Here is a 23559-nt window from a genome sequence, read left to right on the forward strand (position 1 = left end):
TTTTCTAGTAGGAATACGATCTCATTATTAGCAAACTTGACAGCAAAGATCTAGGGAGGGCAGTCAAAAAAACCTTTGAAAGTGTATGGGGCTGAGAACAAGGCAGGAGTGGGTGCAGATCTGTGCACCTAAAGGCCATTGCACAGCTTAAAGTTCTCGTTTTCTATTTTCTTTTGTTTGATTTTCCCTGTGCTTTAGGATTGTGACCATGGAGTTCTATGGGAAAAATGACCTGACTCTAGGGATTTTTCTGGAGAGGTACTGCTTCAGGTGAGGAGGAACTTACTCTAAATCTCACTCTAAACAAAACACTGGCTTTTGGTAGCTCTGTAAAGTTGATCTTCTGCCCTCTTTGTAGGCTTTACCTCCTGTGTATTGAGGAGAACAGCATGCAAATCTGCAGATCCTGTTAAACTTACTACGTAAATGAGTTACTCCCTTTGCTTTGTTATCATGCTGTATTGAAGCAGGAACTGGATTTAAGAATTCTTTTAATCATAGTCACTTCTTACAAGCAGATACCACCACTGCTTTCCCCCTTTGGCTCTGTCCCTCTCATTTCCTTTAAGGAAGAGAAATGGTTTATGAAAAAGGATAAGTTCGTAAAGACAGATGTGTTCACCTAGCCTTCCTTGTAGTGGTTAGGGCTGCAAGGGCATAGTTAGGAGTCTGAGCATGAATTCCAAATTACCGTTTTTCAAGACAAGCAACTGATCACAATTTTCTGATGTTTCTATTTCACACTTTCATACAAATTCTAGGAAAAAAAATACTCCTTTAGTATTATGTGAATATCTCAGGGTAAGGTTTTGTCATATCTTCAAGGTGGCTAATGTAGATTTGTCTTTTTAGCCATTTAACCCTACATTAAGCCCTGGCAAAGCAATTTATTTTGTCTGACAGAGGTGCAAGTTGTTACATTTCACTAATAACCAGTACTGCAGGAACCCCTTACAGACTCTGAGCAGGCTGTGAAGCTGCATAGGTGCCCTGTGGTTCCCCAGAATACAAGATGACTCTGTTCTCTCCATTGGCCCCTTGCAGTAGCAAAATGCTTTTAATGTTCAGCCTTCTCTGGAGGAACACCTATTTCTCTGTGCTGATCAGTGAGGAGGGAGGAGGAGGCTCTTAGCTGCCTGCTCTTGGAGTCTTGTTTCTCTCTGCTGACTACCTATTGTGTGCTAAAATGAATGCTTCTCTTTAATCTCAGTAATTTTTTTTTCTTCATATAAGCAGGGAGTATCTGGGCTTTTTTATGCTCTGTTTTTGAAGAAATCGTTATTTCACTTTAGAACTTAAGAATTTATCTTCTAGTTTTCTGATGTCAGTCTCCCCTGGCTTAAAAGAAACCCATCCAAAGAAGGGTCACAGTTTTGGTTTTTTTTTGTTTGTTTGTTCGAAGAAGTTAAATGGCACTGTTTAGCTCATCTCTTCCATCAGGAGCTAAAACATGACCGTTTTGAAGGCTGTTTGGTAAATCTTTGTCCTCACTAACCTTTGCTCTGGTTACCCTGCCAAACTGGTATTCCATTTCGGTGCCAGGCACTCCCTGGTGCTTGATCTATATTTTGTGGACTTTATGAAATATATTGGTAGAAAGGGATTAACTATAAAAACCTGTATCTGTGTGACCTACCCTGGCATTGCTAGCAATGGAACTTCCCTGCATGCAATTTCTAAATGAGCACAATCCACTTTTGTCATCCTTTGAATTTGAGTAGCTAAAGCAGGAGGGCTTTCAGACCCTGAGAGGAGGGGAACACATCGAGGTCTGTTTCCTCCCCGTCCCTGCCCATACTCTATAAAGCTCCTGCAGACCCCAGCCCCTCCTCTCTTTCTGCGCTGCTGTTCCCCTGCGCTCCTTTACCCCCAGCTCCCCACCTGCTCTGCAGAATCCACATCCATCGGGTGCTGGGAAGAGCCCTGGAGCCCCCTCCTGAGTCGGCCCTGCCCCAAGGGACCTTCGGGCACCGATCCCTGCCGGCACTGAGACTGTTTTATTTATCATAGAATCATAGAATTGGCTGGGTTGGAAGGGACCTCTGAGATCATCAAGTCCAACCCTTGATCCACTACCGCTGCAGTTACCAGACCATGGCACTGAGTGCCACATCCAGTCTCTTTTTAAATATCTCCAGGGACGGAGAATCCACCACTTCCCGGGGCAGCCCATTCCAATGCTTGATCATCCTCTCTGTAAAGAAATTCTTTCTAATGTCCAACCTAAACCTGCCCCGGCACAACTTGAGACCGTGCCCTCTTGTCTTGCTGAGAGTTGCCTGGGAAAAGAGACCAACCCCCACCTGGCTCCAACCTCCTTTCAGGGAGTTGTAGAGAGTGATGAGGTCTCCCCTGAGCCTCCTCTTCTCCAGGCTGAACAACCCCAGTTCCCTCAGCCTCTCCTCATAGGATCTGTGCTTGAGTCCCTTCATCAGCCCAGTTGCCCTCCTTTGGACCTGCTCCAGGACCTCAATCTCCTTCCTGAACTGAGGGGCCCAGAACTGGACACAGAACTCGAGGTGTGGCCTCACCAGGGCTGAGTACAGGGGCAGAATCCCTTCCCTGGACCTGCTGGCCACGCTGTTCCTGATCCAGGCCAGGATGCCATTGGCCTTCTTGGCTACCTGGGCATACTGTTGGGTCATGTTCAGCTTCCTGTCAATCCAAACTCCAAGGTCCCTCTATGTCTGGCTGCTCTCCAACCACTCTGTAATATTTATATATATTTGTATATATTTGCATTTTTGTTACTTTATCCCTCCTGTTAATTGCCTTTCCCCTGTGCTAGTAAATCTGTCTCCAGTTGTTTTCAATTTCTAATGTCAAGTCTTCAGTTTGTATTCTCCTTTTATCTTACCTTTGGGGAGAAAGGGGTAGTAATAATTCTGTCCTTTGGTTTTTGGTCTGCCCAAACTGCTAAACGATGATGACTTTTGCAGAAGTAGCCTTCAGTAAAGGCTTAGGGAATTTTTACTGTAAAAGTAAACAGTACAGTGATATTAAAAGGCATATTAATATGTTGAATTAGTTTTTTAGCATAGCCCAGTGTATGATCATTCATAAATGTTTCCATTTTTCTCTACAAGGCCTTCCTACCAATGCCCCAGCATGTTCTGTGAAACACCAATGGTACACCACATCCGTCGCTTTGTTCATGGGCAAGGCTGTGTGCAGATTGTGCTAAAGGAGCTGGACTCCCCAGTCCCTGGGTACCAGCACACCATTCTTACTTACTCCTGGTGTAGACTGTGCAAACAGGTAAGGATGTGGACGTAAGAATCATTGCTATTCCAGTTTAGTGTTCCTTTTGAAGCTGGGCTTGTACACAACAGCAGTATGTTTGAGAAAGTATGAAGTAGGAAGTATGTGTGAGCTCATCCCTGGAGCTGTGGCTAACTAGCACAAACCTGTTGCTGATATGCTCTCAAGCATCTACTAATTGCTCCTATAGAACTGGAACTGTTGAGGGTGAAACATCTTGTGTGAAGTAGTCATGTTGGAAAGCATGAAACCTGTTTCTGAGAGGATAGGTTTAAGTGGAGGTGGTACACTGCTGGACACTAGTTTCTGGCACATGTTAAAAAGGGAGTTCCCCTCCTAGAGGTGAAGAACATGGTCCCTTCCCTGCAGTGAATCAGTACAAGTGTCAAAAGAGTGTGTGTATGGCGAGTGGCAAACACTGGGATTTACTGGCTTAGTAACTGGCTAAAACCACTTGGTATTCTTTGATCTACTATGGACTGGACTTTCTGCATTGCATCAGTGTGATGTCTAGACTTGTTTTAATAGCCATAGAATCATAGAATAGTTTGGGCTGTCATTACAAAGTAAGTGTATCTTCACTCGAGGAGTGATAGATCGCTTTGTAAAACACAAGATAGTAAGATTTTATATTACCTGAAAACTGCTTTGTAATTTAGCTAACAAAACATTACCAACTGGATACTCAGTTTACAGCACTGTAAAACTTAAGAGGCTTCAAAGAGATGAGAATAAAAATTAAACAAGATTCATACAGTGCCTGAAATGCAAAACATTTCAATTACACATGTGAGTGATTCAGTTGACCTACTTATGCTGGCTTAAACATGGGTGTTGCATTTAAAGATACCGAGAGGAAGTTAATGTAATTGCTGAAGGCAAGCCCTGTGCTGCTGTGTATGCACCTGTTCTCTAACCTTTTATTTCTGTTTTCTCATGTAAACACTAATAGGCTTGTGGCTGTTAAGTATGTATAAAGTGGTGGCTACTCAAAGCTTACAAACACTGCCAAAGTTGAAATACACTGCAGAGCAGTAACAATGTATTTGTAGCTGACAAATCACTAGGATAAAAGTGTATGATGCCAGGTATGAACTCTTGCCGACAGAGTTGCTGGAAAATCTCTGTATGCAGAGATGTAGCATGCCATATATAAACCTCTGCCAAGGCTGTGTTTGCACTCCCCAAACTTAGTACCTTTCATCATCAACCAGCAGTTGTTTATCTGAATTATTGTAACTGTGTTGACTTTAGCTTTGCATAAATGTTGTTGTGTTGTTGTGTAGTATGTTCCAGGGTCACGGGTGCTTCTGGTACTACAAATACTAAATTTTTGCCTAGGTTAGGCTGTCCTTAATCTTGGTTAAAGGATAAATTAAGACACCTTGGCTTTCGATCTTTTTTTTTTTTAGGTAACACCAGTTGTTCCCCTTTCCAATGATTCTTGGTCTATGTCTTTTGCAAAATACCTCGAGCTGAGATTCTACGGGCACCAGTATACTCGAAGGGCCAACGCAGAGCCTTGTGGTCATTCCATTCACCATGACTATCACCAGTATTTTTCCTACAATCAGATGGTGGCATCTTTCAGGTGAGGTCCATTGCATAAGAATTCCTTCTCTTTAGAACTATGTGAAGCATATAGCTCCAGTAAGGATTCATCAGGTCCGTCCTTCACTTTGAGTACAGCATGGGATGGCATAACTTGCACTGTAAGAGCAAGTGCAGGATGTGTGCTGGCTTCCAGAGGGCATTGTGTGTGCCATTGCTGTCCTTGATGGGGTGGACAGTGTTCCTAAGAGTATTCTATATCATGTATTCATGATATAGAAGGGAAACACTTCTCCCTGCTTAATCTCAAAAACTTTTGAGAATTTTGATTTTGCAACAAGATCTGTGGTTTTGCTTTTTGCCTAGGAGATAAGTGACCAGGGTGTTACTGATTCGAGAAGTTACTCAAGCCATGGATATGCATTGACAGTGTCCAGTGACCACAACTGCAGTGTGGTGTAGAATTAGTACTCTGTAGGAAGGGTCTTGTTAATAGCTGTTCTATTGCTGTTTCAGCTACTCTCCAATCCGGCTACTTGAAGTGTGTGTCCCACTGCCCAAGATCTACATCAAAAGGCAGAGTCCATCAAAAGTTACTATCCTGCAGGATCTAAAGGATTTCTCTCAGAAGTAGGCTTTGTTTTTAATGCCTTCCTCAGTTTATTTGTATTTTGGACTTCTATTACCTAAGTACAAAACTGTTTTTGCTAGTATAGATAAACCTTGTGAAATACTTATCACTTAATAGAAAATGTAATGTTTTAAAACACAATCATATGTGCATATGCATATGTGCATATGTGTTCTGCCTGATGGCAGCATTCCTGTATGGCTGATGTCTCTGTGACCACCAGCCTTCAGAACCTGTGGCATTTTGTTTGGAACTGAAATAAGATTAATTCTCTGTCTCTGAATCCTTCTGGGGAAAGTGTAGCTTGCAGTCCTAGATTCTTCCTAGACACAGATGACACAACAGTTCCCCTCTGTTAGTGTTGTGTTTGTGACCTTTAAGTTACTCTCTTGACACCTTCCATTGTTTAGTTGTGACAAGGAATGTCAGTGTGTGTAACTTCAAGGTTTCTGCAATAATGATTTTTTTTTTAAGCTCTCCCTGTTAATCCAATGGGACAGCCCACTGTAGAGAAGACTGTCATATGTCATCTTTTATGTTCTTAAATGCACTGATTAAAATAATGTAGAAAATATTCCAGGTGGTCACAGCTTAACACTTTGCATCCCTATTTACAGAGTGTCACAAGTGTATCTTGCTGTTGATGATCGCCTTGCTTCTCTGAAAACAGATACTTTCAGCAAAACAAGAGAAGAGAAGATGGAAGACCTCTTTGCCCAAAAGGAGGTAACAGAGTATTTCTGCATTGGCAGACCATAGGCTGCAAAAAGTGTGCAAGAGCCACTCAGATGAAGTGTCATCTCTGATCACTGAAGACTGATAAGTTTTTCTTTTGGCAGATGGAAGAGGGGGAGTTTCGAAACTGGACTGAGAAAATCCAGGCAAGGCTGCTTTCATCATCTCTAGACACACCTCAACAGCTGCAATCTGTTTTTGAGTCTCTGATAGCTAAAAAGCAAGGACTTTGTGAGATGCTACAAGCCTGGAACAATAGGTAAAGAGGACAGATATTGAAAACATGAGCGACACTGATACTGCCATGGTTTTAGTAGGGAGGAGCATCTTTTGTACTTTCTCTCCCTGTAGTGCAGTTGCCCTGTAGAGTGTGTTATGACAGCTCTAGCTGAATGTCCAATATTGTTTAAGACTACAGAGTTAATTGGTTGGAGCAGAACATAATTTGAGGCCAGATAATAAAAGTATTGTGTTGCAGAGTACAACTTGCATCTGAGTGGAGAAGGTGTTGTTTGAATAAAGGTGGAAGATATGGGAAGAGGGCAGCATGGGAAAGCAAACAACTGAAATAATTTCAGAGATGAAGAAAATGTTCTGGGTTTGGCCATTTGAAACATTGCTTTGGTATGTGTTAGCAACCATCTGAGCTTGCAGTAAAGACATGCTTGGATGTATTGTAATATGGAGAAATTTCATAACTTGTGCCTTCCATAGCTAATATTTGTTATCTATCTTTTGATTAATTTTTCTTCGGGTTTCTTTGGGGGTTTAATTTGTTGTGTTTTTTAGATTGCAGGATCTCTTCCAACAAGAGAAAGGGAGAAAACGTCCATCAGTTCCACCCAGTCCTGGGAGACTGAGGCAAGGTGAAGACAGCAAGGTAGGAGTAGCAGGCTGGAAGCTGCTCAAACTTCTCTTTTTCTTCTGTGGCAACATAGTAGTCTTAAGACTGGGTTTAGCTCACTTAATGAACTTTTTTACTGCATCATGTAGTTTTTAGGCATAAAAGGTTTTATTACACATTAGTATATGTATCTTTTCCTAAAGATGTGAATCAAAAACTGTTTCACAGAAGGTGGCTATGGATGAATAGGACTTGCTGGTTTCCTATAGTGTCTGTGTAATCTAAATATTGACAGCAGAGAGCTGCACTCACTGTCAGGTGTATGCCTGCATAAGAAGGATGTCAACCCTTTAGATCCTACGTTATTGTTCATCAGGTCTAGACCTTGTGAAAAGAAAAGGTAAATATTACTTGGAGAAGCAAAGCAAGGAACACAGGAAGGGCTGATCACGAATTTGCAGCTTCACATGAAGGGCTGATAATGAATTTGGAGCTTCATGTCTGTTCTGTGATGTGTCCTGCAGGAACTGGCTGAGAGGGTGTATAAATGATTTTGGACAGCTATTTTCAGAGCTCTGTCTAAGGGTACAGTTGACAGCATGCTGAACAACCAACCACTGGGGAGCTGGTACTCTGCAAAAATGTCCAGACTGCAAGGCAGTACAATCTAAGCATCATATTTCAGAGAAGCTGAATGCAGAATAGTTCTAACACTAGCAAGGTGCATTAGGGAGCTCCAGGAGGCCCTGGATTTGTTGTGCTACGTGCAGCAGAGCAGCAAGTAGGTTTGTATAGAAGGGTGTAGTCTTTAAAGTGCCATATAGAGATCATAGCAGTCGTAAGCATCTCGTGAAGCTGTTGCCTTGTCTTTATCATGTGGCTGTTACACTGACAGTGCAGGGGCTGGGAGTGCTCTGTTGTGGTACAACTTCTTTTGCAAGTGTTCCACAGGTGAAGGGAAACAGCTTTGTTTTGTTATTCTGCCTAGATCAGTAGCATGGATGCTTCCCCACGCAATGCTTCTCCAGCACTGCAAAATGGAGAGAAAGGTCTGTTGTTTATGTATTTTTTTTTCTTAAGCTATCAAAAGAAGCTTGCTGTTACCCTTTTTCTTTCAAAAGAAGCTTGCTGTTATCCTTTTTCTGGCATGACCTTTGTTATTTTTGCTAATTTAGAAAAACAGGGAATCCCCATTGTATCAGATGGGAATAAGCCAATTACTATCTTACTAGTATTAAAAGGAAAGTCTGCTTCTAATCTGAAGCTGAATTCGTAATAATATTAACCTGGCTAGCAAGGATTTATCTTTTAAACTTGAGTTAAAATATTTCCAGAGGCTTTCTAGATAACTGAATAACTACATGGAACCTGGGAAGTGCCTATTGCCTCTTCTGTGAAGTGGATATAGGTGCTGATACCTCTTACCTGTGATGCATACTGAGAATTTGTGGGAACTGAAGGTAGTAGTATAAGTAGAATTGTATAAGGTAGGTAGGTAGAATTGTATAAGCATACAATTCCTGGAGGTTATGTGCTACATTTATCAGCTTACCCATTCCTTTGCTGTGGATGGCCTTATCTTTTCTGGTTAGAAACTTCTTGACAGTAGATACTGGTGATAGTTTGACCTGGGAGCAAGTAGTATCACTTAGGACAGCCGTGTAAAATGCTTTTTTCTGTCCTTAACTGTCCTTGTACTTTCAGAGGATCGGTTTATGACTACTTTATCAAGTCAGAGCTCCACAGGCTCCACTCATCTTCAGCTGCCTACCCCTCCAGAGGTTGTATCAGAGCATATGACTGGTGCCAGCACACTATCTGAACAGGATACAACAAGCAGCTCAGAAGGTAAAATTCAGTTGTTCGTTCTCTTTCTTCATTGGGGCAAGCATATGAGATCCATTTAGGAAATGGCAAATTAGGTAACTCTGTGGTCTGTGACCTTCCTTCTGAATTGACAGCTTCAACTTTGATATTGTGATCCAGATTTAACTTACCTCTGTTCCAGAAGTGTTTGATGGACACTCGCTGGGATCTACGGACAGCCAGGTGAAGGAGAAGTCTACTATGAAAGCTATTCTGGCTAACTTTTTGCCTGGAAACAACTATAACCCCATTCCATTTCCCTTGTAAGTACTGCCTAACATATATATATATATATACAAATATATGTACAAGATCAGCAGCTTGGTCAAACTGCAAACAGAGTCATGCATGTCTTCTCTACTCACTATATAATTTAAGTCGTCACTTGGGTTTGCCTCCAAATAAGCTGTAGAACTTCCTCAAGGCAAGAAGTTTTCTGTGTTCCTTCTAGGTGCTTGTAGGTTCCCCACTTTGTTTCTTAATGATCAACCTTTGTTTATAAACATAGTCAGTTTCTCCTTCTAGCAGGCATGCCTCCTCAGAACTCTTGTGGAAGAGGGAGAAGGGAGAGAGAAGAGGGGGAGAAAGATTGCCTTCTATCTTAATTATTGCAGGGAGGGAGCAGAAACTTCCTTCCTTCCAAAGACTTTACTAAAGCTACATGCTTGACTCTTGTTTTTGCTTCCAGACCTCTTCCAAGGGTTGGACTCAAATTGGCATTGTCTGGGTGTAGGTCAGGTTCAATGGCTGCTACATGTGCCCTCAGGTCCCACTCTCATGTGAAAATGGACAGGCTGGAAAGTCTTTCAGCTTCTTGGTCTGCATGCTTTGTAGTGTTTCTCATTTGACTTGAGCCTAATGTTTGGCAGCCAAAGTTTAACTTCTGAATACTACCTCTCAGGGTAGTAGTGGAGGCCGTGGATTAATTAAGTAGAAGTTAAATGACTTTACCCTACACAAAGGTAAAAGAAAATCTTAGAGTCTTTGGGGAATTTTCTTTACTAAACTGCTTGTTCAGAAAATAGCCCAGGTTTGTCCTATAACTTCACTGTGCAGTCTTTGCTGCAGGACAGTCAAACTCAGGCCAGTTGTGGTGCCTGGAAACAGTGGCTGCTAAACAGAAATAGACTCTTACTGTAACTTGGAGCTGTTATGCTCATATAAGCAGCTTGCTTGATGTGCTAATTGCCCTAACACATTACCATGTTGATTTAACCACATAACTATGAATGTGTCTGTTGGGAGAAGCTGATCTGGGGACTTCAGTTCTGTGCAGAGACTTAAAGGTTGTGCCTGGGAGTGCAGTGATGAGATCTGTTTTTTTGACCAAAACTTAATCTTTTTGTTCCATTGACTTTTGCAGTCTACTGACAGTCTCTCTCTGTCATTTTCATTTAGTGAACCAGATAAGCACTACCTGATGTATGAGCATGAACGTGTACCCATTGCAGTCTGCGAGAAAGAACCAAGCTCCATCATAGCTTTTGCTCTGAGGTACTGGTGTGATTATGCTGTTCCTCTGACACACTGTACTTTTGCAGCTTTTCTGTGCAAGGAATATTGAAACCCTATCAGTAGGGAACAAACATGACAGAATTTCTTCATTCATCTGTGTTGAGAGTCTCTGAGAGTGGAATTTCTCTCCTTTTACTATTGAGGTAGGGAAAGTAGGTTTCGCAACTTGCAGGTGTTTTTTGGGGGGCTTTTCTTACTGAACTCTAGTACACAAAAATGAATTAGTTGTGTCATGTACCCTGTAATATTATATTGTTAGAAGTGTATCTAAATTTTGGACACCTCCCCAGCCTGGAGGAAGTGCAGCTGGGTTAGGGAACAATATTATTGCAGGTATTCACACTGCAGTCTATCCCTTGCCTACCTTTGCTTGCAGCAGGTGTTGCTGTTTCTCCAAACCAACTGCTTCAGTAAATCCTGGGGTTTGCATGTCAGAAGGCAGCAGACTTCTAAGGAAGCACATTCTTGAATTGTGGGAGAGGGAGAAACAAGGGGGTAGTATTATCTAGAGCAGTTCCTGTTCTAAGGGAACTAAGTTCTAATTGTAAGAGGAAAAAAGAAAGACAGAAAGGTTTTTCTGCTCTGTGTTCTTGTTTCTTGTGGTTGTCTCTGGACTGAATCTTTGGGCTGGTGTTAGTCTCCCAGAGAATGGCTGCCTCTTTTTATTTATTTATTTTTATTTTCCTTTCCCCTTCAGTTGCAAGGAGTACAGAAATGCCCTGGATGATTTGTCTAAAGCATCTCTGAAGAACAGTTCTGAAGAAGGTCTACAACCAAACAGGTTATATGCAGGAGCTACATAGAGAGAAGGCACAGTGACTAGTGAATAAGCTACAATAAGGATTGGGAAGACTGCTCAAAATATGCCTGTTAGAATTTCTGCTTTCTAATGGAATCTGATACATTCCGTGTAATCAACATATACATGCAGTATCTGCACATCATTTTCATGCTGGGGACTGTGCTGGTTCTGTCACTGATCCCTGGACTGTGTACTGGATAGGGGATTACTGGGTCTGCTTACTTTTCTGTGATGTACTGTTGCTATGGAGCCCTGAGAGGTTTTCTGTGCAGAGGAGGAGGAGGAGGAGGACAGCTCTGGAGAGTCCCCACCATTATAAATTTAGACTATATCCTTCCTTTAGCAGTACTCAGGCATGCAGGAGAGGGAAATTTGCAGGAGTAAAGTAGTAGTGTCCTGTGTTGCAATCTTTATTGATCCTATGACTTTTTTCCCCCCTTTCTCCTTTCAGCATGTCAGACAGCAAAGCAAAGAGCAGTAGCCCTGTCCGCCTGCCTGAGGCTAACATGGGTCCTTCAAATCGTGGTGCAGAACCAGAACAATGTAAGATCATTTTGCCAAAATCATATTGATGATGCTAATCTCAGCTCAGACTTCAGTCCACTTGGGCTCTAGCTCTTGTGAAAGTTAGGTTTAGACCTCTTTTGGCACTGCCTTCTGTAAAAAGATGGAATTAAAATATTTTGAATTGGAGAAGTGAGGCTCTTACTACGTTAAAGATGCTCATGCTTGGGCTGTATTTCCAAAATGCTGCTCAGAACAGTAAATCAGCTAACCTGATGAACCTCTGTTGCCTGAAGAGCAGCAGATGAGATACAGTTGAATGACATTCAGTTAGAACAATGAATGGAGAATGCTTATATGTGTCATGCCTGTGGAAATGCCAAGGCAAACTTCTTTCTTCCTTTTCACTCTAGCAAAGAAACCATCTGGTGTTTTGTCTTTCTTCCGTGGCACTGGGGGAAAGAGCCCAGACCTGTCTTCCCAAAAGAAAGAGACCTTACGTGGTGCTGACAGTGCCTACTACCAGGTTGGACAGATGGGCAAGGAGGGAGCAGAAAACCAAGGAGCAGAGCCTCTAGGTACAAGACTGCAATGTCCATCCTTCATCTTGAACTGTTACATCTATGATTCTGTGATCTCCCAAACCTCATTCATACTTGTGAAACTCAGAATGCACTCCTGCTTGTCCTTTTTCAGCAGTCCAAGATTACTCAGTGTGCATTGAAATGAATGATTTGAGCCTCAGAAGTAGTTTTCTCCTAAAGACATTGTTTTGCTTTATAATAAGGAAAATATGGTCTTTTGAATCCTGGTAACTATAGAGATACTGAGTAGTCTGGGCATGGATGCCTTTGGATTGAGTTGACTCCAGCTAAATTGCTCAATCTGTCTTCCTTGGTTCATGTTTAAATTTCACTGTTACAGTTAATGGAAAATTAATTAAGAGAAAACAAATATGAAACTTGTATTTCATGTGGCCCAGGAACAGAAGTGTTCTTCTATCATATACATATTACATAATAGAATTACAGAATCATAGAATTATCAGAGTTGGAAGGGACCTCTAGGGATCATCTGTTCCAACTCTCCTACTAAAGCAGAATCACTAAGAACACATTACATAGAACTACATCTAGGCAGGCTTTTAATATCTCCAGAGAAGAGAACTCTACAACCTTCATGGCAGCCTGTTCCAGTGCCTTGTCACCCTTATAGTCAATTTTCTTTTCCTTATGTTTAGATGGAACTTCCTATGTTCCAGCTTGTGCCCATTGCCCCTCGTGTTGTCACTTGGAACTGTGGAGAAGAGTCTGGCTCCATCTTCCTTGCTTCCACCCTTTAGATACTTATGACATTAAAAATGCTCCCCTCAGCCTTCTCTTCTCAAGGCTATAGAGTCCCAGCTCTCTCAGCCTTTCCTTTTATATGACTGTATATTATACAATTATAGCTGTATCTTTACTTCCATATGTATAGCTCTCTCTGTAGTCTTGAAAAAAGAGAATAGTTTTCTTGTAATGTAAGTTCACAATTAATATCTTACATGGGTTTCTTGGTAATAATAAGGAACAATCCTGACTGAATGGTCTCTTTATGCCTTCAGATGATGTAGATGGAGGAGATGGACAGAAGAAACAGCTGGTGAATCCCCATGTGGAACTCCGTGAGTAGTTGTAAATAATAATTTGGAGTCTTAGCAGACAAAGTCCTTTCTTCATATAAATGTAATGGAAATCTTGAAGTTAATAATTATTTTGTCTTTGTATTGGGTAGGAAGATAAAACAAATCAAGAACAAAGCAATGCAGTTTTTTTCTTTCTGTAAAATCTGTAAAATCAATATCTGTGTTGCAAAAATGCCCCATGAAATTTTTTTAAGTCATCTTTTTCTCTGGGCCCTTTTCTCTGGCACGTGCTCTGAGCTGACCTAAAGGGGATTGACATTCCTCTAAGTCTTCTATTTAAATCCTACTGATTTAAACTACTGAAACACAAAATGCACGAGAGAAGGATGTTTAATATTCTTAATGTTCTGCATGCTGTTACTGAGGGAAGATCTTTTTCTGCAGAATTTTCAGATGCAAATGCCAAGTTCTACTGCCGGATTTATTACGCTGGTGAGTTTCACAAGATGCGTGAAGTGATCCTGGGGAGCAGTGAAGAGGACTTCATCCGATCCCTCTCTCACTCTATGCCCTGGCAGGCAAGAGGTGGCAAGTCTGGGGCTGCATTCTATGTGACTGAGGGTAAATGCAGATTCTTCTTCCTTTGTCATTAGAGGGTATTATTTGTGGATGGTAGTTGTTAGTGTGGTGTTTAATTTCTGATTATCTCTAGCCAGAGTGTTACTGACCGAAGTGGCCACCATAAAGGAAAGTATGGAAAGTTAAGTGGATTGTTCCGGTAGCTTCAATATCAGGTTATTTATCTCTCTGTATATGCAAGAGAACAAAATGTGGTTCTCTTTTTCAGTAGTAGCAGCTAGGGAGGCTAATTGAGGAGCAGAATTGTACTCCCTCAGGCAGACTTCAGAAAAATTCTTTAGTAGAATTCAGGGAAAACTGGCTATTACAGACACAGTGTTTCTTATAATCCCATATACTATAGTTGATTTATAGGAATTTTTCTTTTTTTTAAACTATGGCTAATTCTAGGCCCCTGCTTAAAGTAAGTCTTGAATGAAAAGGTCTGTAGGCTGTTTCTGTTGTTTTTATAAGAAGCTCGTACATCTGAGGTAAATCTAACTTAGACAGTCTCTCTTCTCCCTGATTTGCAACAAGATTGAAATCCAGAAAGGCTGAAATTCTGAACATACAAAGTAAAAAAGTTTCTAGAGTGAGTTTCTGTAGCAAAGGATTTGAGAGAACTGCAGACCTTTGATTTTTCAAACCACTTCAGCTGTGTGACAGTCCTAAAGAATGTGCAAAGCATACATTTTTTACTTTCTGTAACCCAGTTGCCTTTGTCTGATGTTAAAACAGATGATAGATTCATCTTGAAACAGATGCCTCGTCTTGAAGTCCAGTCATTCCTTGACTTTGCTCCACACTACTTCATTTACATCATTAATGCAGTTCAGCAGAAGGTATTTCTTTTTTAAAAAGCCCCTTGTATTTTAAGCAGTGTTCAGTGTTTTACAGACTAGTAAGTTTCCATTAATCCCTTTCATTTATGTAAAATGAAATGTTGGAGGGTATGACCTGAAATAATATAATGGACTTTTAAGATGAAAAATGGGAATTTTACTAGAGCTTTTAAGCTGTAATACACAGACAGAATAGTGGTACATGTAATACTTGATTGCTGATTACACAGAGATATCCTGTGTTTTGTCTTAATCAGAAGCCCACAGCACTAGCCAAAATCCTTGGGGTATATCGAATTGGATACAAGAATTCTCAAAACAACACTGAAAAGAAGCTGGATCTGCTTGTCATGGAAAACCTTTTCTATGGCAGGAAAATGGCTCAGGTAAGAACTAAGCATTCTATTCCCTTGCAGTGCAGTTCTGACTGGGAGCAAGAACAGGTCTATCAGTATCTGTCTAGGTAACTTTTAACTTTGCATGGACTGTCTATATCTAGCACTGGTCAAAGGTGACAGTTCATGGCTGTTTCCTTGCTATGTGATCCTCTGTAACTTGATGCCTGTACTCACCAGAGTGCAGAAGTATCTGATCATGTACTGGACAGGACTTGAATAACCTCTTCCAAAAGGACCTGATTCGGGAAGGGCAATGGACTGGAGACCTCCAGAGATCCTTTCAGACCTCATGATGCTCCTTTCTCCTGCCTTGCCAACAGATGTTAAGTGGTGCTTCATGCAAGACTCACCTTCCTCTTCAGTGGCTTTACTTTTGTCAGCATATGAGTCTGTAGAAGTTGGCTGGAAAACTGAGTTTACCCAAACGCTGTAAAACTAGATACACCCCTTTTTCCTTAAATTAGGCTAAATATTAATAAAATAACTTGCCATCTGTGAATTGAGGATGGTAGAGCTTTCGTGTAGGCTTACATGCTACTTTCCATGCAGGAAACTTTCATTTTTGTAGTACGAAGCTTGTTTCATTAACTGTCTTCCTTCTGTGGAGAAGGAAAGATATACGCTGCTCTGTAGCCTTCTTGCATACTTCAGTTAGGTATTTTGAAGTCTTCAACCTTACAGACCACTGGAACAAGTAGTGCTGTTCTCCATTTGCAGGTTTTTGACCTGAAGGGCTCCCTCCGGAATAGAAATGTTAAAACAGACACGGGCAAGGAAAGCTGTGATGTTGTCCTACTGGATGAGAACCTTCTGAAGATGGTCCGGGACAATCCTTTGTACATCCGTTCCCATTGCAAGGCTGTGCTGAGAGCTTCCATACACAGTGATTCCCAGTTCCTCTCTAGCCACCTCATCATTGATTATTCCCTGCTAGTGGGTCGTGATGATACCAACAATGAGCTGGTTGTTGGAATCATTGGTAGGTTGTCTTTTTCATTTTCTTTCAGCTTTTAGCTGGTCAGACTGCTTCCTTCTATTTATAATACTCATATAACTGTAACATATACCACCCCCAGAGAGACGTGTGTCAGGAAAGGTTGTATTCTCCCTGGTTGAATACCACCCTTACCTCTTCTGGGTATTCCAAGTGGAGGCAGAAAGTCTTCTCTCCAGCTCTTGTGTGGGCTTGTGTTGGCATTTGCATTACTAAGAATGTATGCAGGAGGCCTCACAGGTAGTCAAGTTGGTGTGTAACCTACACTTTGACTCTAGCTGTAGGTGGCAACTAGTAGGGGGAATGCCAAAGTTGTTCTGGCTATAGAAGCCTACTGCTTTCTTGCCTCTTTTGAGGGAAATAGATACATTTTACTTGGGTTATAGCAGATACCAATTGTTTCTCTGTGTGGGCTTTTGTTTTTGTTTTTTATTGCAACAGACTATATTCGCACTTTTACCTGGGACAAAAAGCTTGAAATGGTGGTGAAATCAACTGGCATCCTGGGAGGACAAGGTAAGTCCAGAACGAAAGTACAATTTTTTAATTACATTTCCTTCTTACCTGGAAGCTTCCAGTAAGTGTCAGCTTCTCTGACATGCAGTTTTTGAACACTAGGTAAAGTCCAGAACAGGGGAAGGAATAATGAGTTTCAGAAAAATGGATACATTCATCTTACTTCATGAATGACCCTTTAAGTACTATAATTCCTGGGAATGGGATAAAGGTCATCTGCTTACCAGGATTTTCCTTTCTGTTTCTTAGTTACCAACTATTCACATACAGACTTAGTGATCCATACAGAGGTACCAGCAGAAAACCTTGTTGCCTTGTTTTAGAAGCTGTTTTCTGAGTCCAGAAAATGAGATACACTCTGAGCTGTTAGCGAGGAGGAGTCCTTACAAAATGATTGACTACTGCCCATGTTTTGAGAAGCAGAGGAATTTCTTTTTTTGGAAGCTAGTAGAATACCTTTTGTGCAGCATTGACTCCTGTTGGCTGCATCTTAGTGGGGAGTCTGGAAAAAGAAGGGAAGGGGAACCACTGCTCAGGTGTCTGGAGAAGCATATCCATAGCGTGAAATTCTTCATGGGAGAAGTTTTCACCTCTGGTGGAAAATCTTAAAGGTCTGTAAATAAGAGAAGGGAAAAATAAACTGATCAGGGCTGATGTAAGAAGCCTGGATGATTCCTCGAGCTTCAGATATCCCAATTCAGTGGTAGCTGTCCAGCCATTGGTCTGTCTTCTTTCCTGAATGTTTAAAATACAAATTGAACAAACAACAAGAAAAGGCAGCTGATGATGCTTCCTGGTTCCAAGACCCATCCATATACTCAATGCCCTCATGATTATGCTGTCTGATGTTGTCATCTCATCTGTCTGTACTGCAGTATGCTCTTTAGCCCATTTCTAACTGCTCTTGAATTTCACACATTAGGTAAAATGCCAACTGTGGTCTCTCCAGAACTCTACCGGACCAGGTTTTGTGAAGCTATGGACAAGTATTTCCTGATGGTGCCAGATCATTGGACAGGACTGGGTCTGAATTGCTAAGCTAAAGCCCATATTGGGAAAGCACAAGAGGACAATGACATAGGCCACTCTCTTCCTGTGGTCTGTCCAGCAGTAAGCAAGAGGATTGCAGTTCCATGTCTACACTGACCATGTGCATCATGTTGTGAAGTGTGAAATCCGCTCCTTGCACTTTAATCCCTTCTTGGAGGTTGATAAGTGAACCAGCCTCATTAAGCACCTGAGCTGAAAGGTACCACATGAGAGATGTTCCATCTGTCAGTAGGGAGGATGATGCTGTTTCCATGTAAGAGGACTGAAACAGATACTCTCCAGTTCATGATGGTGTAGAAGTACATGATCTCTGCAAGTCTTAGGCTGCCTAAGTGGTGTTGAAGATGAGCAGCTCATGTTTCTGTAGAGGATGAGTGGTACTGCAAATGTGAAGTAAAGCCCCTTCTTTGTATGTGGGTGAGTGGGTGGGTGAGTGAGAGAAGCATGAAGTTAATTCTTGAGTTCCAGTATTGTTAGAACTGTGTGTAGTTGACCTGTTCAGGATTCGTGAATAACTTGTCCTGCTTAAGCTCTGTATCTTCAATTTTTCCTGAGTTCCGTAGACAGTATTTTTTTTAAAGGCAGCTCCACAACTGTAATCACATAAAACAGAATCTTTTAAGTTATATTACTGCAGTAAACTGTGTCTATCTGTAATAACTTCATCTTAGCTGAATCTCATAAAAATGGGTTGTCAGTCATCAGCATACTGCAAAACCCAAAGGAAATCCCTTCAGTCGTAAACAGTACTCTGATCTGAATGCTGCCCATATGCCTAGAAATAAGTAACTATAAAATACACTCTTGAATTTAACTACATTTGATTGATTATGGTTATGAAGCTGATTAACCCTTTCCTTAGCAGATGGCACTAAGTTTCTAGACAAAACAAAGCATACTGTGTCAGAGTGCTAATTTCTCCTTAATGAAAATATCATTTCTAGCAGATCACTTCAAATCCGTTTCTCTTCCCCAGGACTTTGAAACACTGCATTTACCTCATGGTGAAATTTTGCCAGGAAAATGTTGTTCTTGCATTCATGACCTGCTGATGAGAATGAGCATACAGATCTCATCATGCTGTGTAGTACCAATGGAAAAACTGGCTCTTTAACAGTATTACAGTATTTCTTTTGTACCACTGAGATGAATGTACTCATCTTTTTCTGTAAAAAGAGAAATTTGAATTAACAGGTATCTTGTATGATGGATAAGATGTGCAGAGATCTGTGAATCTCTGTGTTATGACAATGAGCACTTCTTTCCATTTTTATTTTTACCTGGTTTTGTAGGTGATGAGTTTACTTTTTATCTTCATTGTAGTATAGGCCAGTAAATCAGAGGCTTTTTTTATGAATTTGAGAGGCAGGAATACTGTTCTTTGACTTCCAGTCTGATGGAAGTATTTCAAATAAACATGGAGTCTGGGACACTGTATCTCTATGGCCACTTGTTCATTCTAACCAGTAGCCTGGTAATACCATCTTTGCTGTAACTGTGGATTGAAGTGTCTATTTATTTCACTTCTGTGGTGTTCAGTATTTTCTTCTGCAGCAGATGGTGGTGGCTCTGTTCAGAGGTGACAGCTGGGGTAGTGCTGAGAAAGGAAAATGCCAGAAGTGAGAATTGAACCATTGGGTCAAAGAACAACCAGTGTGAGGGGTTGCCAGGGGGCAGCAGTTACTTGTTTTGGAAGAAGTCTTCTCTATCCCATTGCAAAGCCTTACTGAAGTATGAGCAAAGATACTGACCTTAAAGCAGCAGAAATGAGAAGTGTTCTCTCTTCCTCTTGTGCAGTGTAGTTGGAGTTTTTGGGGGTGCAGTGTTGAAGGCTGCACTGAAGTGTGCTGTGGAAAGATGACATAGTACTACTTGCTTCCATTGGCCCAGAATCCTTTTTGTCCAACACAGTCCATCAGGTACAGATGACCCCTTCCATACATCTTGCTTCAGGTGCAAAAATGTTACCCCAGTATGCGAGTTGGGGTGGGATGCTGGCATAATGAGGAACCAACCAGTCTGTCATCTCAGTGCTACTCTCACTTCTGTGGCTTCTGCCTTCTCTCTTGGTCAATCAACAGAGTATGGTATGCACCCTGAATTTGTTCCAGTCTCTGTTAAAGTTTACAAGTGTCCTTCTGCCTTCCTCTCCTAAAGTTTACAGGGAAAAATCTTGACTTGCCTGACCAGCTAAGGTGACTCAACAGCAGCTGGTTAGGTTATCTTCCACCTGAGTATGTGGGTTGGTTGATGGAGCATGAATATGGGCAGTGTCATGGCATCTGCACTAGGCTAACACAGAGCTCTGATGTGGTAGCCTTTTCCTGTCACAAGTAACCCTTACTCCAGTCACGTGTGGCTGCTTTGTATTGCTCATCTTCAGAGTTTCAAGCAGATGGCTACAAAGCAATGTGATGATCTAACTGTAGCTGATGTTCTCTTGTACATGACAGTGTGAGGCCCTCAGCACTGTGAAAGAGAGAACCTTCCACTGGCCAGCTCTTTTGTAGCCTCTGAAGACAGGGTCCTGACACATGGGTTGTGACTTTCTTGTGCTGAAGTTACAACAGTTGGAGAGATTTGGAGGACTGATCTTGAGTTGTCATAAACAGCTAACTTTGGGTGACTGATAAAGTCCTGCCTGGATTAGAGTAAATAGCACAGTGGTCATGGGTACCACAGTACCTGCAGCATCAGCTGGAAATGAGACATCTTTGGGTGCCACGTGACAAAGTTGCAAGCATTTCTACTTCAAATCCCAGCAGCTGAACAGATCTCAAATGTTCTCTTTTCAGAATTGTCCTTGGCATTTCTCTTGCTACAAAGCTACTTTCTCATAGAGAGAGCTTTGTATGGGGCTGTGTTTTTATTTCTTACAGAGGTTCAGCATATATGTGTGTAAGCAAATCCAAGTTGCAAACATGAAGAATGCATTTCTCCAGAGCTACTCTGGTTCTTTTTCTTCTGTTGTTTTGATCTGAGGCTTTGTGGCAGATGTCTAAACATTGTCACAGTCAGAAGTGATAACTTGCTTTATGTCACTGTATGCAGCAGAATGCCTGGTAGTGGCCCAGCAATGCATTCTGTCCCCCAAAAGCACATGAGGGACTCTTGCTGGGCTCAGGGGAGTTTCTTGTGTGGCATGGACTGTCCTTTAGGAGAACGACTAAAACCAGATGAATGGCTCATAGCAGGTGGCCAGACTAATCATTATTTAGAGCACTTGATGTACCATACTGTATATATTTCTAATATACTTTAGTTCAGCTGTATTTTATAGAATTGTTGTACTAAACTATTTAAGGATAACTGCCTTGACTACCTGGAGAATCAAAATGTAATGTATATAAATACAAATAAAGCGACCAAAATACACTTGAGTCTAATCTGTGTGGTGGAGCAGGTAGGTCCCTCTGCATCCCATTTTCTTGATCAGAGGATGAGCCCTCTGCATACTCTGCAGCAGCTGCTCTGTTGGAAGTTGACAGCTTTATGTGCAGTGTAAGCATTCCTGTTGTGTCTCTATACCATGCAGCTTATCTCTTTTAATGGAGCAGGACCTCTGGAACTCTTCAGGTCAGTGTCAGTAGAACATGTAAGTAACCTTTTGTGCACTTTCCATCTTCTCTCCAGCTGTATTTCAACACAGTGCTGTGTGAGGCAGACAGTTTTGACCAGCAGATGATGGTGGTTTCATGGCCAAGTTCTTTCAAGAGGCAGAACACATTCCTTGAGAAAAATCTCCTGAGATTTCCATAGCCTTCTCTTAAGTGGACCAGAATAAGAAAAAATCAAAGGTCTGAAAATTAATGGCATATCTTGATTGCTTCCTGTTAACCTAGCATATAGTAACCTTTTGTAAAGCTAAAAATGATGTGGGATTAGTTCCAGGGAAGGGACTTGTTGTAAAACTCAAAATCTGAAGTTTAAGAATTTTACCTGTCTAACTTGCTATCACCACTTTTGCCAGATGAGTTTGAGTTCCTTTATCTGCTGCAGTATGAAACTGCCTGAGAATCTGTCCCACCACGAGGGCTTGAGCAAAGCAAGAGATTGGATACTTAATTCAAGGGCAGTGTTGCCTTATGCTGCTGTAAGGTTGAATTCATGGGACTGGAGGGGCTTCTGGTATGAAGCTGAAAAAGGTTATCAGAGCAGCATTCATGAAATACTTCAAAATGGTACTGACACCACCTTGTAAAGGATGAGTTTGTGCTCTAAGCAAAACTTATGGTTGGTACTGAAGCCGTCAATATTAGAAAATGAAATGGTAATTTCATGTGTTTTCCATTGATGTAACTGATACTGAGACATTGGTCAACTTCCCCACTGCCAGCTTGTTTTAGACAATACTTCTATTTTAAAAAAAAATTAATTATTACAGTGAACTGTAGTAATGGCTGCTGCAGCTGATAGTAGCATATAGAGAAGCCTGTTAGAGCTTAGAAAATTACCAATGCAATTAGGAATGTGTTTAATGTTAGGGCTAAGTACTTAATATGGTATATATGATTTTCCTTTAGCTGTTTATTATCCAAAGTGTAGTGGTTTACATATGAATGGAAAAAAATGAGTAATGAATTCTAGCAGAGACCAAAGTTGAAAGTATTCAGACTTCCTTTCAGATGTGAAGTTATCTGTAAAAGGCAGAAATTTGTTTCGTGAATTTCTGATGAAAACTTTGAATATCAAAACATTTTAAGACTTATTACAAACTGGTAAAAATATATGGAACTTCCAGAATTAATTAAACCTGAAACATGCCAATGAGTGGAAAGAAAAACCAAACTTGTTTGATCGAAACACGATTTTTTTCAACTACAGGCCATAAAAAAATGTCATGATGCTTGAAACTTATGTAATTTTCTATTGTTTTATGCCTTTTAGAAGCAGTAGAAGCTAAAGGAGCCAAGTATGTGATGGGAACTTTTTTTGTTCTAGTGTAAGGCATGAGAGCTGAACAGCCACATAAGTCCTTAAAGCAAAACAGGTTGCCAGAGAGAAATTACACTTGTGCACACAGTTGAGCAGCTCCACTAGGGAAGTGCTAAGAAAAGAGTGAAAAGTAAGGGGTAATAAAGACTATCTACAGGTAACTACAGGGAGAAGTGGAACAATCTTGGTCATATCATAAGAGCAAAATAGAAATCTACTGGGAGGAGAGAGGGAGGTGCTAAGAAAGGGTGGAACATTATCCAAAATCTGAGCATTCATGTACTGGTTCGGGTTCATCTTTCCCTTAGTTTATTGCTTGGCTATATGAAAGGTTTTCTTTTAAAGTATAAAATTAACTCCCAAGTTTCAAAACAGTTATTAAATTATGACTATAATTTGTTTTGCAAAATGTTTGGCATTGGGGAGTTTATTTAATATTTGTTGACCAATATAATTATTAATTTCATTTTGAGAAGATTGATTATTCTGGGTCAGTTTTGTGGTTTGGTGGTGGGTATTTCTGAAGAACGAGCCAATGCTGACACCTCTTTGTTTGTACAGGAGACCTGGCTACTTCAGTATGTTATTTACAAAGTGCTTCTACAGACATGCCTTGAATAACCAGCTTAAACCCTTGATTAGTAAAAACTGGATCATGTCATTAAGCACTAATTCACATACAGAATGTTGGAGATACAAGTATGTATAAAAGATTTTATTTAGTGGCATGGCTAAGAATAAAGGCAAGATTTTATTACTCACTGTATTTCCTCCAAGCAGGTTATTGAAAACTTGCAGAAAGGGTAGCTGGCAAAAAAAAACCATGAAAACCTTAAAAACTGTTTAGAAATCTACAACTCCTATATCTTGCTC

At 41.0% G+C, this 23559-nt stretch overlaps 1 protein-coding gene across 9 annotated transcripts in view; it reads left to right on the forward strand.

The window, feature by feature from the left end:
- The window catches only part of PIKFYVE (phosphoinositide kinase, FYVE-type zinc finger containing), a 65348-nt gene extending 44224 nt beyond the window's left edge, over window positions 1-21124 (forward strand). For 8 of the 9 annotated variants that reach the window (XM_071747180.1, XM_071747173.1, XM_071747179.1 and 5 more), the window contains 21 exons: window positions 199-270; window positions 3087-3258; window positions 4674-4852; window positions 5329-5442; window positions 6061-6169; window positions 6283-6437; window positions 6968-7058; window positions 8011-8071; window positions 8727-8870; window positions 9031-9151; window positions 10287-10382; window positions 11101-11184; window positions 11657-11748; window positions 12123-12287; window positions 13313-13372; window positions 13778-13954; window positions 14690-14793; window positions 15051-15179; window positions 15909-16170; window positions 16627-16701; window positions 17624-21124. In XM_071747180.1, coding sequence (XP_071603281.1) covers window positions 199-270; window positions 3087-3258; window positions 4674-4852; window positions 5329-5442; window positions 6061-6169; window positions 6283-6437; window positions 6968-7058; window positions 8011-8071; window positions 8727-8870; window positions 9031-9151; window positions 10287-10382; window positions 11101-11184; window positions 11657-11748; window positions 12123-12287; window positions 13313-13372; window positions 13778-13954; window positions 14690-14793; window positions 15051-15179; window positions 15909-16170; window positions 16627-16701; window positions 17624-17739 — 2578 coding nt within the window. In that variant the 3' untranslated portion in view covers window positions 17740-21124. The remainder of the gene's footprint in view (window positions 1-198; window positions 271-3086; window positions 3259-4673; window positions 4853-5328; window positions 5443-6060; window positions 6170-6282; window positions 6438-6967; window positions 7059-8010; window positions 8072-8726; window positions 8871-9030; window positions 9152-10286; window positions 10383-11100; window positions 11185-11656; window positions 11749-12122; window positions 12288-13312; window positions 13373-13777; window positions 13955-14689; window positions 14794-15050; window positions 15180-15908; window positions 16171-16626; window positions 16702-17623) is intronic. The other variant, XM_071747175.1, reaches the window with a different exon arrangement.
- Window positions 21125-23559: the final 2435 nt, after the last annotated feature.

Source organism: Heliangelus exortis, chromosome 6, assembly GCF_036169615.1.
Source record: "Heliangelus exortis chromosome 6, bHelExo1.hap1, whole genome shotgun sequence".
Classification (NCBI taxonomy): domain Eukaryota; kingdom Metazoa; phylum Chordata; class Aves; order Apodiformes; family Trochilidae; genus Heliangelus; species Heliangelus exortis.